We start from the raw sequence: 27959 nt of genomic DNA, 5'->3' as shown, positions 1-27959 counted from the left end.
CACATCAGAGCTACAGTCAACATACGTGGAAAGATACAGATCAAAGGATGGGTACCTAGAACATATCATATATTAAGAGTTTACCTTTCTCAACGTTTCTAAGGAAGCCGATTATTTTTACATCAGTAGTTCTTGACTGTGATTCAGTATCTTCTTCTTGATCTTCAAACTGTCTGTTGCATTCATATGTTGTTGAATATTCATTCATTTTAACCTCCAAAGATGAAATTTTTGCTTCATTCTTGGACACTCTAACATTTAGATCAAAAAGATTGGCTTCCACTGTCAAAATAGCTGCTCTCATTCCTTTAATTTCATTGATATCAGCTGATATTTTCCTTAAACGGTGGGAAATATTGTCTGGCTCATTCAGTGAACAAGAGGAGCTTGTTATGGAACCTAAGTCCACTGGCTCCGGTGGAAGAAAAATTGGTAGAGGTGGTGATGGAAACTTTGAAGACATTCTCATAAAGGTGATAGGAACCTCAAAGACATTTTCATAAAATTCTCTCCCTTAAAATCTGATAATTTTTTCTTCACAGCTCATTAAGTTATTTCATCGAAAGTAAAAGCAGTGATCAAGGCTGTTACCTTAAGACGTATTAAGAGCAAATAACATCTTAAAACCTGTAATTCAAAAGATGGGGTTGTACATTTCTAGAGTCAGAACTCAAAACTAAATATGAAAAAGCTAAACGTACCAGACCAATTGCTCTTTGCTACAACTAAGAAGCCCTAATACGTAGGGCCCTACATCCTCTAAGTACCATCTGTATAGCTCCTCTTCCAGTAAACCCTATTATTACATACAAAATAATCCTGGTTTCTGATTGGCTGAAAACAGACATGTGTCACACAAAGAATTTTCTATTATTTACTTCATATGATGAGAGCACTGAAGCGCTACTTGATAAGTTAAGCAATATAACATTAACTGCTTTACATCTAAATATGATATGAATTAAATGTACTTTTCCCTTTTCATCATCTAAACCATAACATTTTTAAGCTTCAGATTTCTGATTTGTTTTGAGTTGTATTTCCCCTTGAAATTAGTATATAACATTATTGAGATTGACAAATCCTCTGGAGGGAAAGGGCAGAGAAAGTAACTGGACCCGTGATCCACACAAACTTCTTTCAAGATACATGTGGTAATGACAGAATTCAACTTCACTAATATAGTATTGTGTAAACTTAAGGATGGGGAAATAAGAACTCAGCCTTGGCTTAATACTAGACCATTATTAGACAGGTGTTTCTTAAATATTCTCTCCCATTTTGTTGTCTTTTTTTTTTGATAGTATCTTTTGAAACACAAAAATACTAAATTTTGATGAAGTCCGAGTTATCTTTTTTCCTTTGGTTGCTTGTGCTTTTGGTGTCATATTCAAGAAATCATTCTGGAATCCAAGACATACCTATTTTTTTCCCTAAGAGTTTTGAAGTTTAGGTTTTTGATCCATTTTAAGTTATTTTTGTTTATGACATAAGGTAAGGTTCCAACTTCATTCTTTTCATGTGGATATTCAGTTGTCCCAGCATCACCTGTGGAAAAACCTATTCTTTTGCCAATAAACTGTCTTAGCACCGCTGCCAAAAATTGATGGGTCGTGAAAGTATGCATTTATTTCTGGATTCTCAATTCCGGTCCACGGGTCTGTATGGTCATCCTTATGCCAGTACCACACAGTCTTCATTACTCTAGCTTTGTAGTAAGTTTTGAAATCAAGCAACATAACCTTGCCAACGTTACTCTTTTTCAATAGTTTTGGCTATTCTCAGTCCCTTTTTATTTCCATATGAATTTTAGGATCAGCCTGCCGATTTCTACAAAAAAAAGCAATTTGGGGTTTAAACAGGGATTGAGTTGAATCCATAGATCAACTTGGGGACTACTGCCATCTTAAGAATAGTAAAGACATCTAGGCTGGGCGTGGTGACTCACGCCTGTAATCCCAGCATTTTGGGAGGCCAAGGTGGGCGGATCATGAGGTCAGGAGTTCGAGACCAGCCTGACCAATGTGGCGAAATCCCGTCTCTGCTAAAAATACAAAAATTAGCCAGGTGTGGTGGCGCACGCCTCTTATCCCAGCTACTCAGGAGGCTGAGGCAGGAGAATCACTTGAACCCGGGAGGCAGAGACTGAATAAGCAGAGATCGTGCCACTGCACTCCAGCCTAGGCGACAGAGGGAGACTCCATCTCAAAAAAAAAAAAAAAAAAAAAAGAATAGTAAAGACTTCCAATCCATTAACACAGAAAATCTTGTAAGGTCCTTAATTTGACAAAGGATGTTTTTACTTTGGTTTACTCCCCAAGCAAACAAATAAGATATGCAACATACAAGGATGCAAGTTAGTAGATGCTGCTCACTATAGCCTCTTAAAAGAAGAATCCTGGCCTGGCACAGAGGCCCACACCTGTCATTCCAGCACTTTGGGAGGCCAAGGCAGGTGGATCACTTGAGGTCAGGAGTTCAAGACCAGCCTGGCCAACATGGCAAAACCCTGTCTCCACTAAAAATACAAAAATTAGCCAGGCGTGGTGGCATATGCCTGTAATTCCAGCTACTCGGGAGGCTGAGGCATGAGAATCACCTGAACCTGGGAAGGCGGAGGCTGCGGTGAGTGAGATCGCGCCACTGCACTGCAGCCTGCGTGACAGAGTGAGAATCTGTCTCAAAAAAAAAAAAAAAAAGGAATCCTTATAAAGAATGGTAGTCTTTGGTTTCCCAGTCAAATAGATGTCACAGTAACAGTAACAGAATAAAGAAAATGCTAAGTGCTGGAATTTGTAAAATAAAAATCTTTATTCATTTCTCCACTTTATGAATCAGTTCTTCAAAATTCCAGACAGAAAATAATGTTCAAAATTCAAGGCTTTGGATTCACAGCCTTTTTTTTTTTAACAGAACCAGCTGGCATATGACATCCATAGTAACTGTTAACAGCAAGACACTCTCAGAAAAGCACCACCTGCAAACCAGCTGGTTCACTAGAGGACAGATAAACAACCTCAAGGAAAAAAGCAGGAAAGAGGTCTAACAGAACGGGTCACAGAGAAACAAGAGCCCATCTGATGGCACCCATATGGCCCACTATGTCCAGCCCAACTTTAGAATAGAAAATAAGCAAGGACCCTTCCTAAGACTCCAGTGTAAATATTCATCAGCAGAGAAAGCTTATGTATTTTAACATTTACTCCTACCAATAACTCTGAAGTAAATGCTACCGTTATTCTTCATTTATAGATTAGGAAACTAGGGTACAGAAAGGTTAAATCAACTAGTAAACTGCAGGGTCTGCACCTTCGGTAGTCTGGCTCCTAGGTCCACACTCAAGGACTCTCCCATGATACATTAAGTGGAACAAAAATGTCACAGAGAACTCTGGGTGGTATAATTCCTGCTTTATATGTACATTTGTGTGTGTGCGTAAGTAAACATATAATTCCACTTTATATAGAAAGGGTGCACATGTTCACAGATATAAGAAATGCCTAGAAGACGACACCAATACACATCAAACTTTTAAGTGCAGTTCTTCCCTCCGAGCAAAGCAGGGGGATTTTCCATTTTCTTTGAATATAAAATCTCCCCTTGACTAAGAATCCTTCACAGTGCTTCCAGTCCAACACAATGTATCAAGTATATACAATTATAATCTCTCCTTCTGAAGAGTCCATAAAAGTGAATTAAAGAACTTAATATCTACATCTCTACCCTATGATCTTTGGGTTTCTGTTCTTTTTTTATTTTATTTTCCGAGATGGAGTCTCACCCTGTCGCTCAGGCTACAGTGGAGTGGCGCAATCTTGGCTCACTGCAACCTCCGCCTCCCAGGTTCAAGCAATTCTCCTGCCTCAGCTTCCCAAGTAGCTGGGATTACAGGCACCCATCACCACACCCGGCTAATTTTTGTATTTTTAGTAGAGACGGCGGTTCACCATGTTGGCCAGGCTGGTCTCGAACTCCTGACCTAATGATCTGCCCGTCTCAGCCTCTCAAATTGCTGGGATTACAGGCGTGAGCCACCAAGCCCGGCAGATTTCTATTCTTATGTTTTCTAATATTCATATCAATATAGCATGTGTACGTAAGTAAAATACATATATTGGTATACATACTTAAAAATGGCTACTGTACAAAAATTTTCAGGTCAAAAATATGATGGAGATCACTGGTTTAGAGATGGGGGTTACAAGGTGCAGCAGATGAGATGTCAACAATCTCTGGGTAATAGAAAATATATGGACAAATACTGGCTGTAAGGCACAGCAGGCAAAAACACAAATGAGCCCCTGTGAAAACTGCAGGTTAGATGCAAGGCAGGAGTGACATTTACTCAGACAACAAACACTGACTGAGCTCCTGCTACTATATGCCAGACACTGCTCTGGGCACTCAGTAACAGCCATACAGAACACACACATAAATCCCTGCTCAAAAAGGACAGACTCTGTTGAGATGGGGAAGGAGGTAGCTCTCAAGACCCCCAAATAAATACATGTTAAAAGAAAACAATTCACGTTAAAACATAAAGACCTACGTTCGGATAAAAATACCTAAACTACAAAAACATAAAATATGTATTTGATGGTGACAAACGTTATGGGGAAAAATAAAGCTTCAGAAAAGAGGGAGTGTGGGGATGGGGCCAGAGAAGGCCTCGAAGATGACACATGGATGAGATATGAGAACATCCAAAGTAAACATTCTCAGGAGAGGGCAAAAGCATCTGAGACGCGCAACTCTTCCAACGTCCTGAAGGACAAGCAGGCCAGTGTGCAGGAGCAGCAGCAAGCACGGGGAGCCAGAGCAGAGGGAGGCAGGTGGGTGATGAGAAGGCAGAACACTGTGACTTACAGTGTGACAGGGAGCCCCTGGGGGGTTCTAAGCTGCAGAGTAGCATGATCTAATTTACAGTGTAAAGGATCACTGCTGCTGCTGTGTGGGATGGACTGAAGGAAGGCAAGTTTGAAAGCAGGCACACCTTGTAAGAACACACTATTCCAATAATCAAGTAACCAAGGCAAATCACAGACGGTGACTTTTTTTTGCCTTTTTTTTTTTTTGAGACAGAGTGTCACTGTGTCACCAAGGCTAGAGTGCAGTGGCATGATCTCGGCTCACCGTAACCTCCGCCTCCCAGGTTCAACCAATTCTCGTATCTCAGCCTCCTGAGTAGCTGGGACTACAGGCATGTGCCATCATGCCCAGCTAATATTTGTATTCTTAGTAGAGACGGGGTTTCACTATGCCGGCCAGGCAGGTCTCAAACTCCTAACCTCATATGATCCACCCGCCTCGGCCTCCCAAAGTGCTGGCATTACAGGCATGAGCCACCGCACCCGGCCAGACAGTGACTTTGATGGGTGGTAGAGGCAGAAGTGATAAACGGTAGTGAATTCTATAAATCTGGAGGTAGAGGCTGACAGGTGGAACAAGGGAAGGAGGGAGACAGAGGTAGAGAGGGAAGAGGAAGGAAAGGAGAAGGAGAGAAAAAAAGAATGGCAACAGGATTCTGTCTCAGAAACTGGAAAGGTGAAGTCACCAATAAACTAAAATGAGGAAGACTACAGGAAGAACAGACAGGAGAGGAAAATTCATAGTTGAGCTTTGGACAAGTTTGAAATGATTTATTACACCTCCAAGAAGAAATATAAAGTGGTTGGACAGAAATGAGGAATTCAGGGCAAGGTCCAGGCTGGAGATATAAAAATGTGAGAGTCACAGTGCAGAGATGATATATCAAGCCTTGAATTTGGATGAAACAAAGGGCCATCCAACTGTGAGAGATTGCAGCAATGAGTAAAAACCAAGAAGGATGTAAGGCAGAGAAGAAGGCTTGTGAATGGTACTGCCAGAGACAGACATTTAAAAGACAAAATTTTAATATTTTTAATAGACAACTAGTAGGAGTGTAAGCATACCAACCTGCTCCCCCAAGAAATTCCTCTACAACTGCAAGGCCAATTGCAGCTCCTTGTCTGCTTCATTGAAAGCTAAACCTGCCTGTAGAAAAGCTCAGCCCACAGCACAATTCTAGGGAAGCCTCTGCACTACCTTTCCTTAAACTAGGAACCACTATCTGCAGATGTTTTTGAAAAAAATTCCATAATCGAAAGAGCAAGAAAAAAAGCATAAAATCTGATTCTGACTCCATTAATTAGAAGACAAGAGTGAATTCCTTGAAAAGAAAAAAAAAAATCCCTTTAATTAGGATCTTCAGACAGTTGAGATGATACTGTATCCACAAAGTAAGATACTATGAAAAATAGAACAAGAAAAAGTTTGTGGAAATTAAAAAATACGCTTGCCTACATTTTTAAAATGTTCGGTAAGGAGACTAAAGATCAAGTCAAGCAAGTATTCAAGAGTAGACCAACAAGATCAAGTCAAAAATCAAGAGAGAAAAAATATACAACTGACCGATTAAAGTAGGGGCTTATCATCCAACTAACAGAATTTCCACCAGAGAACAATGAAAACAAGGACAGCAAATTTTAAAACAAATAATGCAAGAGTATTTCCCACACTGAAGAGAATGAATTTTCAAATTAAAAGGGTACCTAATGTACCTAACTAGCATCTAGACATACCACAGTGAAATTTCAGACACCAGGAACATAGAAAAAAAAAAGTTCCGGAAGAAAAAAATCCCAGGTATTACACAATGGAATAAGATGGGCAAGCAAGTTCTCAGCATCAACACTGAAGCCTCAAGATAATGAAACTATGCCTTCAAAGTTCTGAAGAAAATGACTTCAACCTATAATTCTGTACCTAGTCAAAGTATCAAACAAGTACAAGGATAGCTTCAGATTTCCAAGAACTCAGAAAATTTACCTTCTATACTTTCTTAAGGAGTTTCTTTGTGACGTGATTACAAAATGGAGAAATGCACTGAGAAGACAAAATGGAATTCAGGAATTGCAGAGCCGACTCAGGGGAGGAGGGCACCCCGGGATGATGGCCTTGAGCAGGCCTAGAGCAAGCAGTGAGGTCAGAAAAGGAGGAGAGAGGCTCCAGGAGGAAGGTACCTAAGAACAAGTGGGAAACCCAAAGATTTCAAAGCACAGAGTGATAGACTTTTAGGCTACAGTACAGGTAGGCAATGAAGGAAGGGAAAAAAGAAGAACCTAAGGGAAACAAAAAAGGGGGAAAAATTTAAAAAACTCTAGAGAGTTCCCACAAAACTGTACAAGAAACAGAATGTAAATTTGGCCTTGTAATATTTATATAGTCTTTAAAATTTTTTTTTATTTTTAGAGACAGGGTCTTGGTCTGTCACCCAGGCTGGCACAATCACAGCTCACTGTAACCTCGAACTCCTGGGCTCAAGCAATTCTCCAGAGTAGCCATGACTATAGGTGCACATCATCACACCCAGCTAATTAAAAAACATTAAAATATATATACATGAGGGTCTCGCTATGTTGCCCACGCTGGCCTCAAATTCCTAGGCTCAAGCAAATCTCCCACCTCAGCCTCCTAAAGTGCTGGGATTACAGGTGTGAGCCACCAACCATGCCCAGACTAAATAGTCTTAACAGTGTAAATGCTTACTGTTTCTCAACTTAGAGCCAATCGACTAAGTCTTAACTAAAGTAGGGAACAAAATGTAAATTTGATCAGCTTTGACAATATAAAAGTACAGGTGACAATTTAGAAGGTGGAGGCAGGACAGAATGTAGGTGGCGGCAAGAAAGAAAATATAAGACTTGAAAGAAAGGCCTGGCATGGTGGCTTATGCCTGTAATCCCAGCACTTTGGGAGGCCAAGGTGGGCAGATTGCCTGAGCTCAGGAGTTTGAGACCAGCCTGGGCAAGATGGTGAGACCCCGTCTCTACTAAAAATTTTATTAAAAATTCCAGGTGTGGCAGGTTGTGCCTGTAGTCCCAAGCTACTAAGGAGGCTGAGGCAGGAGAATCACTTAAACCCAGGAGGCAGAGGTTGCAGTGAGCCAGGATTACGCCACTGCACTCCAGCCTGGGTGACAAAAGTGAGACTCTACCTCCAAAAAAAAAAAAGGAATTGAAGGATACATATCTTTCAGAAGTCAAAATATACTAAATATATTGAAATATAACCAGACAAGAAATATTTAGATTACTACTTAAAATTACTAAAGTAACCAATAAATGAATTAAAAATGGATTTTGCTGTATGAGCTTGGAAGCAAGGGAAAAGTATAAATGGGCTAGATCCTGACATACAGCAAGAAATCAACAGGTACTATCTAGTTGGTCAATGAAGAAACAGTATAAAGCATATTATTACAACATGGAGAAAGAAACAGAAGCATTTAAAAGTGGGGGATTCTGCGGAGTGGGACTAATATAGAGAAGAATGAAGTAAGGAATGTTGCTTTTTATTTTTAATCTTTTTTATACTATTTGATTATTTTCTCATCTATCAGGAGATATTACATTGATATGCTTTCTTTTTCCAGATTTTCTATGGTGAGCATGTATTTCATAATGCATTTTATTTCAAATATATGGGATGCTTCCATACATTATACCAAACAGGAAAAATAAAAGGAAATCCACGCCTAGACACATCGTAGTGAAACTGCAGAACATCAAACACAAAGAGAAGATCTTGAAAGCAGCCAGAGAGAAAGGACAGATAACCTACAAAGGAACGACAGACAATTAGAATGACAGAAGTCCACTCAACAATGGAAAGCAGAAGACAATGGGATAATAATATATATAAGCTGTGGAGAGCAAATAACTAACAACCTAGATTTGGGTATCCAGCAAAACTACTGCACAAGAACACAAAGAAAGAAAACACTCACAGGTGAATAGACTCTTGGAAAATATATTGCCAACAGACATGTTTCAGTGAAACTTCCAGAAAAATACTTCAAAAATACTTCAAAATATTGGAAAATAATGATCCCCAAATAACACTCAGAGATGTTAAGAATAAGTAAAATGATAAACAGGAGGTAAACCTCAAAAAACATTGCCTGGAAAAAATTACAAAAATGTTGTCCAACTTGTGTATTTTATTTTACTTATTTTTTTTTGATAAGGAGTGTCGCTTTGTCGCTCAGGCTGGAGTGCAGCAGCGCAATCTCAGCTCACTGCAACCTCTGCCTCCTGGGTTCAAGCGATTCTTCTGCCTCAGCCTCCTGAGTAGCTGGGACTACAGGTGTGTGCCACCATGCCTGGCTAATTTTTCTATTTTTAGTAGAGACAGGGTTTCACCATATGGTCAGGCTGGTCTCGAACCCCTGACCTCAGGTGATCCACCCGCCTCAGCCTCCCAAAGTGCTGGGATTACAGGCATGAGCCACCGCACCCGGCCCAACTTGTGCATTTAAAAAAGATCAAATTGAAACACTGGAAACAAGTAAATCAGGAGGGTAAAGACTGAAGCTCTTCATAGGTATTCAAAAGTTCTTTTACTGTTTGAGAATGGGGTCAGGATATTAACTTTTAGAATACTAAATTAAATATGTGTGGTAAAATTTCACTGGTAACGACTAAAAGAACAGAAATGAGGCCAAGCATGGTGGCTCACACCTATAATCCCAACACTTTGGGAGGCTGAAGCGGGCAGATCACAAGGTCAGGGGATCAGAGATCAAGAGATTGAGACCATCCTGGCCAACATGGTGAAACCTCGTCTCTATTAAAAATACAAAAATTAGCTGGGCGTAGTGGTGGGCGTCTGTAATCCCAGCTACTTGGGAGGCTGAGGCAGGAGAATCACTTGAACCAAGGAGTCGGAGGTTGCAGTGAGCCGAGATCGCGCTACTACACTCCAGCCTGGCAACAAAGTGAGACTCCGTCTCAAAAAAAAAAAAAAAGAACAGAAAGGGAAGGTTTAAACAGTAAACTAGTTTAAAATTGTAGAACCAGGGTTAGGGTTGTCAACAATAACAGTAATTAATGAACCTTAAAAAACATGAGAAAAAACAGAAAAGCAGGCAAATGCAAATCAGAAATGATGACAGAAAGTAATCCAACTATACCAGTAATTGTAATAAATGTGACTGGTCTAAACTCTCCAATAAAAGGCAAACTCAGATGAGACTAAAAAACAAAATCCAGCTTTATAATATTTAAGATATAATATATAGTTGACCCTTAAACAATATGAGGGCTAAGGGAACCAATCCCCCAACAACAGTTGAAAACCCACATACAACTTTTGACTTCCCAAACATTTAACTACTTACTGTTGCCAACGTAGCTGCAGTGGCAGCTTCATACATTTTTTTCTTTTTCTTTTTTTTTTTTTTTAACCATGGTTCTTATGTTAAATTCATTTATCCTGAAATGGTGAATAACTGCAGCCACAGTTGTAACATGTATCTTTGGTACATACTGAGCAATGGTTTCTTGTAATGTCATGACTTTTCTCTACTTCTTGGGAGCACGTCCAGCATCACCAGTAGCACTTCATTATGGGTCCCCTGGTGTTATTCAAGGTTTACAGTATTGCACTAAACATGATGAAAAATATGCAAGAACTGCGAGATCACCTTTCACTGCAATTCACAATTTACTGGAGAGCTGAACTGTCGCAGAGATGGTTGCATCACACAGCATTTTAAGTGGACACTCAAAACACCTTAGCTTACCATAAAGCAACAGGAGGTAACTACAAAATTATTACAGTAGTACAGTATGTACTATAGTAAATCTTATGTAGCTATTACTGCATCTTCATGTTTGCTTACATTTCTCTCAACTACAAGCGGTATCATGTAAAGTCTGTGTTTGTGTGCATATATTTTGATAAATTAAACTTCATAATAGATGTGTATGTTTTAAGATAGTAAATGTTAGTCTAGTAGCTACATATATTTTATGTGTTCATGACATACCTAAATTTTTCTTAATTTTGTCACTATTTCTAGGCTATATAGTTTATCTACAAGTTTTTTCAAATTGCCACATATCTCAAAAGATATTTCCAATATATTTATTTTCAAAAATCCACATATAAGTGTATGAGTGGACCCACACAGTTCAAACTTGTCTGGTTCAAGGGTCAACTGTATATACCTAAAGCATGAGAGAGAAAACTGAAAACAAAGGCAGGGAAACCAGATATATAAAGCAAATATAATTAAATGGCTATATTGATATCAGGCAAAACTGACTTTGAGATAAAAACATCTTTTGCTGCAGAGGGTCATAAATCAAGATAAGGGATTCAATTTGCAGAGAAGATATAACAAATTTAAATATGTATGCACCTAATAGTATATAACAGCCTAAAAATAAAGCAAAAACTTGATATAAGTACAAGAGAAATTAAGATAAATCTGTCATCATGTTGGGCAATTTCAACACCCTTTCTCAAGTGGTAAGTCAAGCAGCACAAAAACTCAGCAAGGTCAAGATTTGAATAATGTTAACAGTAGAGCTTTATCTACTGAATAAATGTAAAATTCCCCATCCAATAATTAGTCCACTTTCTTCCAAAATGCATGTGGAAGATGCATAAACTTGATTATGCACTAAGCAAGTGTTAACAATTTTCAAAAACTATGCATTGTAAAAATTACATTATCTAACCACAATGCAATTAAGTCAGGTGTCTATAATAAAAAGGATTAAAAGACAAAAACACACACCACTTCCAAATACTGTATAGAAAACACACTTTCAATGATGAAAATTATAATGGAAATTAAAGACACTCTGATAATGAAAACATGATGAATTAAAACCTGTCATATGTATTCTTCTCAAATGCTTACATTTGAGAAGAAGACAGCCTGAGGTAAATAATTTTTAAAATATGGAAGGATAAATTAAAAGAGAAGTCGGGCCAGGTGCAGTGGCTCACACCTGTAAACCTAGCACTTTGGGAGGCTGAGGCAAGAGGACTGCTTGAGCTCAGGAGTTCCAGACCAGCCTGGGCAACATAGTGAGACTCTATCTTTACAAAAAAACTTAAACATTAGCTGGGCGTGGTGGCGTGTGCCTATGGTCCCTGAGGTGGGAGGATCATTTGAGCCCAGGCATTTGAGGTTGCAGTGAGCTACAATTGTGCCACTGTACTCTAGCCTAGGTGACAGTGAGACCTCGCCTCTTAAAAAAATAAAATAAAAAAAAAAGCACAAGTCAATGAAATAGAAAACAAAAACACCAAAAAAAAAAAAAAAAAATCAATAAAGCCAGAATAATGTTGTTAAGTCTTTGAAAAGATCGGCAAAATAAACTTCTAGTGACAGACTGATGGCAAGACAAAAAGCAAAAAGTACACATATTATGAGGTGGGTGCGCTAGTAAAAATAAAGACACCAGAGAAATGAGAGAATGCTATCTGCTCAAACAAAAGAAGAAAAAAAATTAACAACTTATGCCAATACGAGTGCATGTTTATATTTTAAAAACCTGCCCCAGATTATACTGTACAACAGTGAGTAACCACATTAACAGATAACAGTTGCTTGCAGTATCACTTCACACTTGTGAATATATCTAGTAATACCAAACTCCTCATCAGCAAAGGTACCTGACACCATTTCAATTATCCCCTTTTAAAACACAGTATAGAAAACCACACAAACATATAGCTTAATGAATTTTTGTAAGGCAAAACACCCTTCTGACTACCATCCAAGTCAAAAGAGAGAACGTCATCTGCCACCCCAGAAGCCTCTCTGTGTGCTCCATCTTTATCAGTCCTCTTCAAAAGCAACCACTGTGTGCTTTTTATATTAACGCCTAGAGGTTCTTTATAATTTCACACACACTGGGTATCCCTAGCCACTACAGTTTAATCCTGCTCCTTTTATTTTCCTTTGATTTGCCTTTTAATCTCAATTTCTCAGGCTATTCAACCCACAGTGTCCCAAACACTATTTTTCCGGCTGCACACTCACGGTGAAGCTCAACCAACATACTCCTCTGGCCTCTGCAACTTCTTGCAAACTGACTGCTGGACTGGGAGCTTGATGACTTAGGTTTACATTTTTGGCAAGACAAAAGTTCTGTTCTTTTGTATCAAGAGGCACAAAACAACTGGTTTTCACTCTTAAAAGCATAACTCTAATCCTACCATCTTGTTCTCTTATCAGCTGAAATCATTTTAAAAGAAAATGTTCCTCTCATCTACTATATCAGAGGTTGGCAAATCTTTTAGGCTATTTTAGGCTATGCAAGCTATATGGTCTGTTGCAACTATTCAACTAAGGCTGTAGTATGAAAGTAGCCACGGACAATACATACATGAATAGGCACGGTTTGGTTCCAACAGATGCCAACTCCTGTCCTATGGGGTTACCCAGTGGTATCATTCTCACAGAAAAGACAGCATAAATGTTCAATTATTTTATTTACCCAGTTTTCAAGACAATGAATGATTATCTACTATCTTCCAGAAGGTGACTAGTTAGAGCTTATTTTTTTTAAATGTCATTATGAAATTGTGGATTTAAATGGGCTTTAATTCACCGCGATATTTACACCTACTGAATCTCAAATAATTCCATTTTTGGCCAATGGAAACCTCTAAGTTGGCTCCTGCATCCTTTGGACGTGGTCTACCATTCATTGACAGCTTCTTTGCTATCTGGGATGTTGAGCCATTCCAGGACCATGTTAACATTTCCTGCCCCAGACCTGGAAAAAGACATTTCTCAAGAAGCCTAGTTCTTTGTTTTTTTATTTTTATTTTTTTTTGAGACGGAATCTCACTCTGTTGCCCAGGCTGGAGTACAGTGGCACAATCCTGGCTCACTGCAACCTCCGCCTCCCGGATCCAAGCGATTCTCCTGGCTCAGCCTCCTGAGTAGCTAGGACTACAGGCGCACGCCACAACACCCGGCTAATTTTTTTGTATTTTTAGTAGAGATGGGGTTTCACCACACTGGCCAGGCTGCTTTTGAACTCCTGACCTCAGGTGATCTGCCCACCTCGGCTTCCCAAAGTGCTGGGATTACAGGCGTGAGCAACTGCACCCAGCCCAAGAAGCCTAGTTTTTTAAATAGGAAGTATTCCAAGACCACAATCTGGGAACTACAGATGATGCTAACGGTTGATGAATGTTTCTATGCCTTCTAGCAGACAGAACTAGAAAAAAATGTATTTATATATAAAATACATTGTGAGTTCCGAAACATTTCCAATGTAAATTCAGGACAACAGGCTTTTACTTGTCTGAAGCTCATCCTCCATTAGATTTCCTAAGAAAAGTTCACGGGAATGAGTCTCTGAATTTCTGCATATAGATAACAGTTGGTGCTGGATCACTTCTAAAGGTCACTTTTGCGGGACATTAAATTCTTGGCTCACATTTTCTTTTCTGGAGTATCTTAAATATGCTAGTCCATTTTCTTCCAGCACAAAAGTGACGCTGTTGAAAAGTTTGATGATAATCTACCTTTCCTTTTCTTCTAAGTCATGTGCCCCTTTTGCCTAAATGTCCAAATCATTTTTTTCTTTTTAAAATTTCATTAATTATATAATACATCTTAGTGTTATGGTTCTGGGCAAATATTCTCAGGTATACTGTACAATTTTTCAGACAACAGTTTCAAATATGTTTTCACTTCATGAAAGTTTTCTTGAAAGACAGTTAATGTTTGCTCTGTTCCTCTGAATATTGTTTCTTTGGAGATTCCTATTATAAAAACACTGTATTTCTATTGCCTATTATCAATATTTGCCACTTTCTCATGAGCCCTTTTAGACTTTTAAAATGTTCTTGTCTTTTATCTTCAATTTCTCTGAAGATGTTTTAATTTTATTTATTTTTAAATTGCTGTTTTCTGTAGCCATAAGGTTTTGCTATGTTGCCCTGGCTGATCTTCAACTCCTGGCCTCAAGTGATCCTCCCGCCTTGGCCTCCCAAATTGCTGGGATTACACGCATGTTTTATTTTATTAAGACGCACTAATTCTTTTGAGTTCTTTCTAATTTAGTCTTCATTTATTTTGAGACACAGTCTCACTCTATCGCCCAAACTAGATGGCAATGGCATGATCATGGCTCACTGCAACCTCAGCCTCCTGGGCTCCAGCAATCCTCCCACCTCAGCCTCCCTGGAGGGCAATGGTATGATCGTGGCTCACTGCAACCTCAGCCTCCCGGGCTCCAGCAATCCTCCCACCTCAGCCTCCCAAGGAGACAGGACTACAGGTGTATACCTTGCCCAGCTAATATTTTTATTTTTTGTCGAGACAGGGTTTTGCTATGCTGCCCAGGCTAGTCTCAAGTGATCCTCCTGCCTCAGCCTCCCAAAGTGTTGGGATTACAGGCATGAGCCACTGCACCCAGCCTCAAAGTTCTTCTGTTTTATGTTTTTCTTGGCTTTGTCTTGTATTATTTAAATAATGTCTTCTAGCTCACTTTGAAATTGTATTTCTTTTTGGTATACCTTTCAGCATGCTTTCATTGAAACAATGCTGTTTTGTCTTTTATTCCCTTTTATCTTTCAATTCGGCACAGGACTTGACCTTGATACTTTTCTGTTGTTCATTTTAGGGGAAAGTTTGCTTTGGATAGCTATTCTAACTTCAGAATCAACAACCTTCTTCTGTTGATTTTGTGATGTTAAAAAATATGGCACCTTGCTTTGAGATTTCCTATTGTTTTCCTCTCCTATTTTTATCTGACATTCTTTCCTTTTCTCTATTGTCTGTTTCCCTGCTCCATCTGATTCCACTCCAAGACTCTCACGTAGAGTCCTGTGTTTGAAGAAAACCTTGGTGCAACACACTACAGACTCCATAGGGAGTAGACCACTGCAGTCCTTTTAGATCAGCCTCATCTGCCACTGCACTGAGCAAAATCCCTCCTCAGTTTCAGCTCCTCTTCTCAATTTGGCCCATTCACATTTTCCAATTGGTACCTATCTGCTGTTTGGGGACCAAACAGGTCTTGTCCTCAGGCCTATCAATTATCAGAATAGTATATAATGCTGTCATGGCAAACTGAACAATACAGTCAAAAATTTTTAAAGAGACACAATGAGGAAACAAATACAGAATTGACAATTCTGAAATCATAAGGTTTCATGAAACCTGGAACAATTTAAAGGACAGTTTTGAAGAAATGAAAAAACATATTCCAAGGTTCTTGAAAAGTATGTGAGAAATAACATAATAAGCATATAGATTTTTTTGGTGGGGTCTTAAAATTCAAATCTTAGTAGAAAAAGAAACAGAAGAAAAAAGAATCCTTCTTGATGACAAAAGAGACAAAAGGTCTGAAGAGTCATGGAGAAGGGCTGTGCAGGCCCAGGGGTCAGATAACAGAGACACCAAAAGTCCAAACTAACAGCGTTATTTCTGGGTAATGAGGAGGAAGGGAGAGATACTTTCACAAAGGAGTCAGAAGATGAGAGACACACTTTCAAAGTCAAAAGATTGTACAGGAATTGGGGGAGAAAGCTGAGAAAAAAGCAAAAAAAAAAAAAAAAACCTGGAAGCAAACTGAAGTATGTTAGGCACGAGGGGATAAATTAGGGTTGCTGGGACACATATGGGAGGTCAGAGACAGGATGCTTAAGAGACGGGAGATTTAAAGGTAACTAAAATTTCAAGTTCAGGTAAACGGGTAGGATCAACAAAAAGAGAAAAAGAAAGAATGCAGAAATAAATATATCTTTAAGAAGGAGCTATCTAAAGACCAGCAAAATTCTGATAATAACTAAGGCTTAATGACTGGGTTCATGAGAGTTCACTGTACTAGCCTTTCCATTTTTGAGAATATTAAAAATTTCCACAATAAAAAGACTTTCAAAAATTTCTAGAAAGGGCTGGGTGCAGTGGCACACACTTGTACACACCTCCAGCTACTAAGGATGCTGAGGCAGGAGGACTGCTTGAGCCCAGGAGTTTGAGGACTGCCTGGGCAACACAGCAAGACCCTACCTCTTTAAAAAAAATTTTTTTTTCTGAAGTGTTGGTATGAACCTTCCTCATGGTATTCTTCTCATTCTATTTCTGGGCTTAATCATCACTTTTTTCATAGTGTAATATTTCATAAAAATCCATTGGAAAATATTCAATGCCTCATGAAAAAACTGTAGTAAAGAGTGAAACATCATTTAAGTTATTACCTTGATTTTTTTCTACAGAATCTCCTTTTGTTTCCTCTTCTTTAATGGGGGGACTTATTCTGGGGGTCCTACTTTGTCCCTGGACCACTTCTGCTAGCAATTCTTCTTGAGAAGTTCGAGTTCTGGGAGCAACTGGAAGTGTCTGTTTCTGTGGGACTTTCACATAAAAGCAAAAAAGATAGAAATACAAATGCGGTAATACGTCAAAACTCCACAGTGACTATGTCATAGTAAATATAAATGCCTCCTTTGGTTTAGGACATATGAGTTCAGGCTGGGCGCAGTGGCTCATGCCTGTAATCTCAGCACTTTGGGAGGCAAGGTGGGTGGATCACTTGAGGTCAGGAGTTTGAGACCAGCCTGGCCAACATGGTAAAACCTCGTTTCTACTAAAAATACAAACACTAGCCGGGCATAGTGGCACACACCTGTAATCCCAACTACTCAGGAGGCTGAGGCAGGAGAATTGCTTAAACCCGGAAGGCGGAGGTTGCAGTGAGCCGAGATTGCACCACTGTGCACTCCAGCCTGGGCAACAGAGTGAGACTCTGTCTCCAAAAAAAAAAAGAAAAAGAAAAGAAAAGAACATATATATGAGGAGTTCGATCCATAGATACCATTCATTTTTTCTTACATTATTGAGATAGATACCTGAACCTATTTATCCAAACATATGTAAACAATATCCATACAACCACATACCATGAATACAATATAGTACATATGTATTCATTTTCAACAAAATGCGGTTTATTTAAGCTTAGCTTCATGATCTTATATGAGTTTCAAATTGTAATTTAGATAACCTAGGTAAAGAAAGAAAATTTCAAAGTCATGGAACTTCTCTAAACTTCTCATCATTCTAGACAATTAATATTGCTGATAAATCAGGAAATGAAATGTAGATATATCATTAGGTCAAGAGTGCGCCTTTGCCTGATAATCTTTATTCTATATGCCAAAACCTGTTGAATTTTGTGTTCAAGGTTAAATTAGGGATGAGGAGAACCAAGAGGACAGACAAGTATCAGGATCAAAAACTGATGGTGCCAGGCGCGGTGGCTCACGCTTGTAATCCCAGCATTTTGGGAGGCTGAGGAGGCAGGTGATCACCTGAGGTCAGGAGTACGAGACCACCCTGGCCAACATGGTGGAACCCCGCCTCTACTAAAAATACAAAAAAATTAGCCTGGCATGGTAGTGGGCGCCTGTAATCCCAGCTACTTGGGAGGCTGAGGCAGGAGAATCGCTTGGACCCAGGAGGCAGAGGTTGCAGTAAGCCAAGATCACACCACTGCACTCCAGCCTGGGCAACAGAGCAAGACTTCGCCTCAAAAAAAGAAAACAAATAAAAAAACTGATGGCTACAGTTTACCTCATTTTAGGAAGGGGGGGTCACAAAAAAAAGCGAGAGAGTGGATAAGCAGGGCAATGCTGTAAGTACACCCACCAAATCCACAGCAAAACTTAAATCTTTTTAGAGTAGCTCATTACCATCAGCTTCTTAACACAAGTTTACACATTGTCTACAACAGGTCGGCCAGAGAGTACAGAATTTAATGACACCCACCAGTTGTTTGCATTTCAGAATCAGCTTTCCGTAAGACCAGCTTACAGCTGATTCATCTCCTGTTTTGAAAGCGTAATACTTTTATATTCTCTCATAAAATTATTCAGTACTTCCACTAGAATTGGAGCAGGAACATCACAAATGAGTCAATTCTCTGTCTTATATTCTACTAATGAGTTCCGCCAAAAGGGAAGAAACCAACCTTGTTTATATACTACTGTTTAACAAATTTCTATAACTTCAGATACCTATTATTGTCCAATTGTACTCCCCTTTACACATCGTAAATTCGTACCTAATGTTGAATCTAATGCTACTAATATGAAAGTCCCACTTCATCAAAATTCTCTTCAAAATATTTACGTACTATATATTTTACACACACTGGAAAGATATAAAAGGCATTATATGGTGCTTGAAAAACTACAGTCCAATAACAGTTGGGGAAGTTTCTCAAACTTGTCAATTTCCTTTTAAAGCCATTTTTCTATAGGGGAACCTCATCTTGGTCTTGACATCTGACAGGCACCTTTATTTTACCACAATTTAAGGAGCAATCATTTTCACCTTACTCAAGAATTACAGAAATGTCTTACCAAGTGTAAACATAATACATTTAAATTACCTGTAGAGTAGTTAGTTGTTTTTGTTACGGATTCTTGAGCTTCAGATATAGCCTTCAAAATCAGATTCTTGTTAGCTTGTTTAGAAGGTGGAAGAGAAGGTCTAAAAGAGTTAAGAAAGGTATTTTCATTAAACTTTTAAATTTCAGTTCCTCACAGGCCAGCCATCTATTATGCCTTTACCACAACCTTCTCTAGGTTTTAAACAGACTAGCTGCAGTTTTTAGAAAATGCCAACTACACTGGAACCTTATTTTTTTTTTTTAGACAGACTCTTACTCTCTCACCCAGGATGGAGTGTGATGTCACTGCAGCCTTAAACTTCTAGGGTCAAGCAATGCTTCCACATCCACCTCTCCAGTCCAGGACTACAGGTGCCTGCCACAATGACCAACTAATTTATTTTAATTTTTTTTAGAGACAAAGACTCATTACATTGCCCAGGCTGGTCTCGAACTCCTGGTCTCAAGCAATCCTCCTGCCTCAGCCTCCCAAAGTGCTAGGTACAGGCATGAGCCACCATGCCTAGGCCCCTTTTAGTTTTTTTAAATAATAAATCTGAATCTTAATTGATGTTGTTCCTCCTCACCCCACCATATTAGTCAATATTCTCTGCAATCCTCTCCAATGTTAAGCAATTTCTCTCATTAATGTGTTTCTCAAAACCCAATGGAAAAGTCTTACACGGTATTACATTAAATATTTATGTCAGGTGCGGTGGCTCATGCCTGTAATCCCAACACTTTGGGAAGCTGAGGAGGGCAGATCACCTGAGGTCAGGAGTTCGAGACCAGCCTGGTCCAACATGGTGAAACACCATCTCTACTAAAAATACAAAAATTAGCTGGTCGTGGTAGTACACACCTGTAATCCCAGCTATTCAGGAGGCTCAATCAGGAGAATCACTTGAACCTGGGAGGCAGAGGTTGCAGTGAGCCGAGATCATGGCACTGCACTCCAGCCTGGTTGACAGAGCGAGACTCCGTCTCAAAAAACAAACAAAAATTATTTTCGTGATTATTCTCTTCAATAAATCAGGAAGACTCCACCAAGGCAGTTAAAGATTAATTTACAGCCATGTTCAAGGTACCTCCTTTCAGGCTTTGCAGGCACAGACACACTGCTGGAGATGCTTCCTGTTCGAGACCCGTAATCATCATCTTCTTCCTCCTCTTCTCCATCATGATTGAATTTTTTTACTTTAACAACTGAACTTACCACAGGCAACTTTCTCTTCCGAAAGTTTTCATCCTGCAATCAGATAAAATTTATGCTTACCTAATCTCAGAAAATAACGAAAGTTCTACCACAAAATGTTTCCATTTTAAGAAAAAAACAGTACACAGTAATATGAGAAATTCACAGAGTATTTCTTGGTTTTATGTAAAAATATAAATCTGAGGCTGGGTGTGGTGGCTCACATCTGTAATCCTAGCACTTTGGAAGGCCAAAGTGGGCGGATCACAAGGTCAGGATTTCGAGACCAGCCTGGCCAATATGGTGAAACCCTGTCTCTATAAAAATACAAAAATTAGCTGAGCGTGGCGGCATGTGCCTGTAGTCCGAGCTACTCAGGAGGCTGAGGCAGAAGAATCACTTGAACACGGGAGGTGGAGGATGTAGGGAGCCAAGATCATGCCACTGCACTCCAGCCTGGGCGACAGAGTGAGACACCATATCAAAATAAATAAATAAATAAATACTATAAATATAAATATTATCCCTAACAGTCAACCTTTAGCTAAAACAAAAATTAGAACTTTACATTTATTTTATCAACAGCTGCATACAGTGCTATTGAGGAAACTAATAAAACAGAGTTAATTGGTTGCTCACTAGCAATTACCATGAACAATCTAAAATTGATTGAAACCCCCCAAATTAATTTAAGATTAATATCTCAAATGCTGGAAATCCCAAAAAGGTATACAGATGTGATACAAAAGAACTCTAGGAGCAAGCCATGGAGAGGAAAATCTGGTATAGCATGAGAAACAGCAGATAAAACAATTTAAAAATAAACTTGGGGCCGGGCGCCATGGCACATGCCTGTAATCCCAACACTTTGGGAGGCCAAGGAGGGCAGATCACCTGAGGTCAGGAGTTCGAGACCAGCCTGGTCCAACATGGTGAAACACCATCTCTACTAAAAATACAAAAATTAGCTGGTCGTGGTAGTACACACCTGTAATCCCAGCTATTCAGGAGGCTGAATCAGAAGAATCACTTGAACCTGGGAAGCACAGGTTGCAGTGAGCCAAGATCAAGGTGGGTGGATCACAGGGCCAGGATTTCAAGACCAGCCTGGCCAACACGGTGAAACCCGGTCTCTACTAAAAATACAAAAAATTAGCCAGGCGTGGTGGCGGGTCATCCCAGCTACTCGGGAAGCTGAAGCAGGAGAATCGCTTGAGCCCAGGAGGTGGAGGTTGCAGTGAGCTGAGATCGCGCCATCACACTCCAGCCTGGGCAACAAGAGCGAAACTCCTTCTCAAAAAGTAAAATAAAATAAAATAAACTTGGAATATGTGGTTTTTTTTGTTTTTTGTTTTTTCTTTTTTGGTTGAGACGGAGTCTCGCTCTGTTGCCCAGGCTGGAGTGCAGTGGCACGATCTTGGCTCAGTGCAAGCTCCGCCTCCCAGGTTCACGCCATTCTCCTGCCTCAGCCTCCCGAGTAGCTGGGACTACAGGCGCCTGCCACCATGCCTGGCTAATTTTTTGTATTTTTAGTAGAGACGGGGTTTCACCGTGTTAGCCAGGATGGTCTCAATCTCCTGACCTCGTGATCCACCCGCCTCGGCCTCCCAAAGTCCTGGGATTACAGGTGTGAGCCACTGCGCCCGGCCTTGGAATATGTGTTTAGTTACTTCATATATTATTTGGTATCAAGAACTGCCGATTTTTAGCCTAAGCCAGAATTTAAAAGTACATACAAACCTCCATACTCATCTTCTCCGAGTTGTTTCTAAAGAACGGACTATACGTTTCTTCTAAGCTGTTAAGCACCTCTGGTTCACACAAACGTCCTGTTTCATATACCCAACTACTCTGCATATCAAGCTGCTTGGCAGCATGAATACTATTCTGCTGCTGTTGAAATTGCAACCTGTTTAAATGAACACCACTATCTGCATTTCTACTTGCAGGTGGTCGATAAATTTCAATAGAAGGGCGAGAAGAACCATATGTAAGTGTCACTGTAGGTTTTTTCTGAGATAAGGGATTCTCCTGCACAAAGTTGAGGTCTTCATCAATGAGATCATCTGGTTCTGGCTTAATATCAATCACATCTTCAGAGGGTGCTGGCTCCCTCAAAGGTTTCACTGTTGACATTAGTCGGGTTGCAGCTCCATCATCGTAAGTCTGTCTATTTAAAAGAACAACAAAATGTATTACAGCCAAATTAGGGCAATTATCACCAAATCTTTAAAGAATGTTTACTTGAAAAATTTCAATGAAAAAACTGAGGATACTCCCTTTACATATTCCATTCAAAACTGCTTTGAAATTGCACTTTCTTTAAACTTTGATTTACTAAATTTGTGATAAAAGATAATCATACTTAGATCTTATCCATTATTTTATTCAAAAAACTACTCATGATCACTTCATTGTTTCTAAAAATTGCTGAGAACAGCAAACTGAAAGATATAAAAACTAATATAAATGTCACATACACAGAGCCATCTGCCCCCAGCAGGTCTACACCAGACTCTTACCTGACATTTGTGGTTTTTGACTCCTGCGAACTTGTAGAAACTCTGGAATCTCTTTTTTCAGGTCTCGCGCTAGGAATGGCAAGTGGTGGCACTGCAGCTTCATGCCTCCTCTCATCTCCCCGACTGAAATTGCTCTTGTTTGAAGGCACGTTACTATCAAAGATGTTGGTATCAGAAGACTTCAGACTAGAGGGTTCTGAAAAGAAAAATACAGTCCTTTTAATCTATTTTTATTTCTTATTTTTATTTATCTATTTATTTTTGAGATGGAGTCTCACTCTGTCGCCAGGCTGGAGGGCAGTGGCGTGTTCTCGGCTCCCTGCAACCTCCAAATCCCTGGTTCAAGCGATTCTCCTGCCTCGGCCTCCCAAGTAGCTGGGATTACAGGCATGTGCCACGATGCCTGGCTAATTTTTGTATTTTTAGTAGAGACGGAGATTCACCATGTTGGTTGGCCAGGATGGTCTCCATCTCCTGAGCCCATGATCCGCCCACCTTGGCCTCCCAAAATGCTGGGATTACAGGCGTGAGCCACTGTGCCCGGCCATCTATTTTTATTACTTTAAGTCGTTTCCTTCCTCATCACCAATTCAAAAGCAATATGTTTATTGTAGAAAATTTTAAAAATATAAATAAAAATCACCAATTATCTCAAAGGTGATTTTTCGGGGGAAGAGCATATATACACATTTTTTAAAACATGTTATCTTATGCGTGTATATTCTGTTATTCTTCCACAACATTATTTTTAATAGTTGAATATTATTCCACACATGGTAATACAACAATTTCGTTTATTATGACTGAACTTTTAAATTGTTTTCAATTATAAAATACTGAAATATCCTTGAGGCTAAATCTTTGCACATATATGTAATTATTTCCTTCGGATAAAGTGCACTGCTCCCTCTCCCACACTTAAATTATCTTTGAATTATGTTAAATTTACTGCTCTTAAGTTCATAAAAGTATGTGCTTTCTAAAAAAGTTCAAATGAACCACTGTTTTGAAATTGATGGGTTTTTCCCAAAGCACTATGACTTTAGAAAGAAACAAATCATATGCCATAGCAAGCAGAAATTAAAAAATAAAATGTTATGAATCTTACCAGTTGTAACAGAGCGAAGTTTATCTAATACACCATGAAGCCTGAGGAAAAAAACAAAAAACAAAAATAAACCTTCTGTTAAGAAAGATTTCAATTCAACTGTCACTCTAAATTTATGACATTATATTCAGAGATAATTTTTTAAATTTTTTAATATTTTTATTGTTTTTAAATAGAGATGGGGTTTCACTGTGTTGTCCAGGCTGGTCTTGAAGTCCTGGACTTGAGAGAACCACCTGCCTCAGCCTCCCAAAGTGCTGAGGTTACGGGCGTGAGCCACTGCACCTAGCTGAGATAAATACTGATAAGCTGTATTTAGTGAATAAATGGTATTAACTTTCAAACTTCACATTTTTAAAAAAGGGTTTTGTATAAATCCTACAGAAGTCAATAAAAAATTGTATTTTTTTCTTCACTGTTTTCAACATCTAGCCTCTGCAAAAATATGGGAAAGAATATCATCTGACCAGTCTTAGTCTACAAAATATGTCACCCTGTTTGTAAGTACTAAAGATTTACTGTAGCTTACAGTAAAACAAGTATCATAAACATGTAATATTGCTTATTATTACCACCATTTAAGCAGCTTATATTAACTGCTTAAACTAGATGGTGTCTTGGACAACTTAATTCTGAGAGGTTAAAACAAGTTATAATCTCAAACTATGCTATATCATTTCACTCTATTACTTTGAAAACTGATGCTGTAAGGCTGTAATCTTGCTTGTAACATAACCTGTTTTGGTAGTTATAAATGAGGTACTTTGCCTTACATCCCTTCCCAGTACCTCTCAAAAAATGCCAGAAACCTCATGTTTCAATGAGAACCCTAGTCACATGCTACTGTCCCCACGGACACAATTACTTCAAGGCTCCAAATAATCACAATAGTCTGTTTGGGGCTGGTGTTAATGAACACTAACTTAAGAAAGCAAAGTGCCAAAATGGGGACATCACCCTTTGCTTCACTACATGTTAAAGAACTCAATTTATGGCCAGATGAGAATGTTGAATTAATTTGGTTTTAAATTCATTTGGTAGTCTGTTTTAAAAATCTAAGTATTCTATCAAGTTATCGGAGAAAAGGATCTACTCGGTCACTTTAGAAAAAAAAATAGTACTCACAATAATGGTAATTTCCCCAGTCAAAAGACCCACAATCTTTTTTTGCAGGGGGGCTGGGAGGGAATAACCTCTGGGGACAAATTGTAACAAATGGGTTGGGTCACCCACAGTGAGGCAGCAGTGTACGATAACAACTGATGACCACTATACAATGTTCTTCAAATTTGTGCAATGTATAAACCCAGAGAATTCTGTGCAGAATTTCAAGAAGGTTGATAAGCATACAGTTGCCTACTTGGGCAAAAACACCTTGAAGATGACCTTTGGTATAAAGGCAAGAACTTAACCAGGCTCATCTCCCCACTCAGTGCCTCCTCTTGCACTCAAATTCGGCAGGCCACTTGCTCACTTCTGCTACATCATCACCTTTCACGGTAACTGGTAGTTTCTAGCCTGAGAGGCCTAATAAAGTATTTCGTCTGTCTATTCTCAGCTACATCATTATCCTCCAGCCCTCATCCTCACTTTACCTCAAACCTGGTACCAGGACCTAGCACCTTAAGTTGAATCTTACTCTTCTAGTCAGTATTCTCAACTAAAGGCATATAACAGTAATTTATGTATAAAAGCAAAGTTGCCTATTTTAAAATTCCAAACTTAAAAAAACTTATAATCTCAAAATATGCTGTAACATTACACTACAATTATTACTCAAAATGAAGGTGTGAGTTTAACAAAAAGCTTAAAAAGTGAGAAACAGAAAAGTGAGAAACCGAAAACCTTGCCCTCTAAAAGGTAACTCATTGTAAAAGGCAATATAAGAAGCCAACCCAGTTCAAAAAAACATCTGTAACTGGTTTTGGTGGGGGAAAAGGAACTATAAGATACAGAAGCTGGCCAGCTGCGGTGGCTCATACCTATAACCCCAAGACTTCTGAAGGCCAAGGCAGGAGGACTGCTTGAGCCCAGGAGTTCAAGAGCATCCAGGGCAACATACTAAGACCCTGTCTGAACAAAAAATTTAAAAATTAGTCAGGCATGGGAGTGCAGGAGGGAGGGGACTGCAATGGGATGATCACTTGAAACCAGGAGATCGAGGCTGCAGCGAGCCATGATTGTACCACTGTGCTCCAGCCTGGTGACAGAGCAAGACCCTGTCTCAAAAAAAAAGATATAGAAGTTTACAAAAGAAACATATTAAGTATAGCCGACATATACTAAGAATTCCTTAGGAAAATGCTAGGGACACCTATAAGTACTTTACACATATTAGCCCATTTGATCCTCAATAATAATTTTATAAAGCAAGTGGCCATACTATTTCCATTTTATAGCTAGAGAAACCAAGGCAAGACACAGCCAGGATTCAACTTTGGCTGTCTGGCTTCAGAGGCTGATAAGGTTTGGCTCTGTGTCCCCACCCAAATCTTATATTGAATTGTAATCCCTACCTGTCAAGGGAGGGAGGTGACTGGGTCATGGGGGTGGTTTCCCCCATGATGTTCTCATGATAGTGAGTTCTCAAGAGACAGTGAGTTCCCGAGTTCTCAAGAGACAGTGAGTTCTCACAAGATCTGATGATTTTATATAAGTCTCTGGAAGTTCCTCCTTCACTCTTCTCTTTCCTGTCGACTTGTGCAGAAGGTGCTTGCTTCCCCTTCCTGGGGCCTCCCCAGCCATGTGGAACTCTGAGTCAATTAAACCTCTTTCTTTTAGAAATTACCCAGTCTCAGGTATTTCTTCATAGCACTGTGAAAATGGACTAATACAGAGGCTGTGCTCTCATCACTCACAAACTGCCTCTCCAAAGTAAACCTAACTCAAGTGTCAAGAACCTCTCTTTGGACAGAATATCAACTCAGGCTTGTGCCAAACTTTGGTCTGAGGCACAAAAATTCAGAAACATACCATACGGTGAATCGAATTGTGTTGTTCCCTAGAAACAGGGACAGATCCTCTGTCATTTGGTCCTGACTTTTCTTGTTGGCCACCATCACCATAATGTAATCAGGAAGTTCTTCATCTATTTAAAAGGAAAGGTAGATCAAAACTTTGTTTCCTCAAAACTTTCTTCTTAAAGTTGATGTGCTTGAAAATATAGATGTAGCTCTAAGCTTTAGAGTCGCAGAGCTCTACTGGAATTACATTGGACAAGATGGCTTAGCTTTAATTTTTTTCTCTTCATTCCACAGGTATTTCAATTACTAGAAGAATGGAAATTAAGAATAATTGATACCTACAAAACTAAACATTCTGAATTATAGGGTCAAACTTGAGCGTGCATTCACTTCCTTGAATCTTTTTAATAATGCTTATTAATTTCAAAGAAGCATATGGGAAATATTTGAACATTCCCCAAGAAAAAGAATTGAGTTTTGTTTAGTTTTAATTTGCAATGTTTCAAAATAACACTCATTTCTCAAGTGAACATCTTTACCCTTGCTAAAGGCAGGTTTCAATTACTCACGGTAACAAACTTGTAGCAACATCGAATAAACAAATAGACCCAAAAGCTCCACATCATTTAAAAAACTCAATTTTAACATTAAATAATGTCAACTCAATGCACGGTTTTACCCTCACAGTGGTAATCCTACAATGATTATAAGGGTGAGGTCTAGGATAAAAAAAAAAAAAAAGAAAAAGAAAAAGAAAAAAGGCCGGGCACGGTGGCTCATGCCTGTAATCCCAGCACTTTGGGAGGCCAAGGTGGGCAGATCACAAGTTCAGGAGATCGAGACCATCCTGGCTAACACAGTGACACCCTGTCTCTACTAAAAATACAAAAAATTAGCTGGGTGTGGTGGCGAGCGCCTATAGTCTCAGCT

General features: G+C 39.2%; 1 protein-coding gene across 16 annotated transcripts in view; it reads right to left on the bottom strand.

Moving 5' to 3' along the window:
• Window positions 1-27959, bottom strand: part of ZC3H14 (zinc finger CCCH-type containing 14) — a 51007-nt gene that overhangs the window by 18718 nt on the left and 4330 nt on the right. For 12 of the 16 annotated variants that reach the window (XM_008958166.4, XM_003832746.6, XM_008958164.4 and 9 more), the window contains exons 3-9: window positions 27040-27154; window positions 24067-24107; window positions 22959-23154; window positions 22177-22606; window positions 20330-20490; window positions 19242-19342; window positions 17047-17202 (exon numbers count right to left, since the gene is read on the bottom strand). In XM_008958166.4, coding sequence (XP_008956414.1) covers window positions 17047-17202; window positions 19242-19342; window positions 20330-20490; window positions 22177-22606; window positions 22959-23154; window positions 24067-24107; window positions 27040-27154 — 1200 coding nt within the window. Of the gene's footprint in view, window positions 1-84; window positions 7481-17046; window positions 17203-19241; window positions 19343-20329; window positions 20491-22176; window positions 22607-22958; window positions 23155-24066; window positions 24108-27039; window positions 27155-27959 lie in introns of those variants that run through there. The other 4 variants (XM_063596358.1, XM_063596359.1, XM_034937980.2 and 1 more) reach the window with 3 other exon arrangements.

The sequence above is a fragment of the Pan paniscus genome, chromosome 15 (genome assembly GCF_029289425.2).
Source record: "Pan paniscus chromosome 15, NHGRI_mPanPan1-v2.0_pri, whole genome shotgun sequence".
NCBI lineage: Eukaryota > Metazoa > Chordata > Mammalia > Primates > Hominidae > Pan > Pan paniscus.
This window is presented reverse-complemented; position numbering and strand designations above follow the sequence as displayed.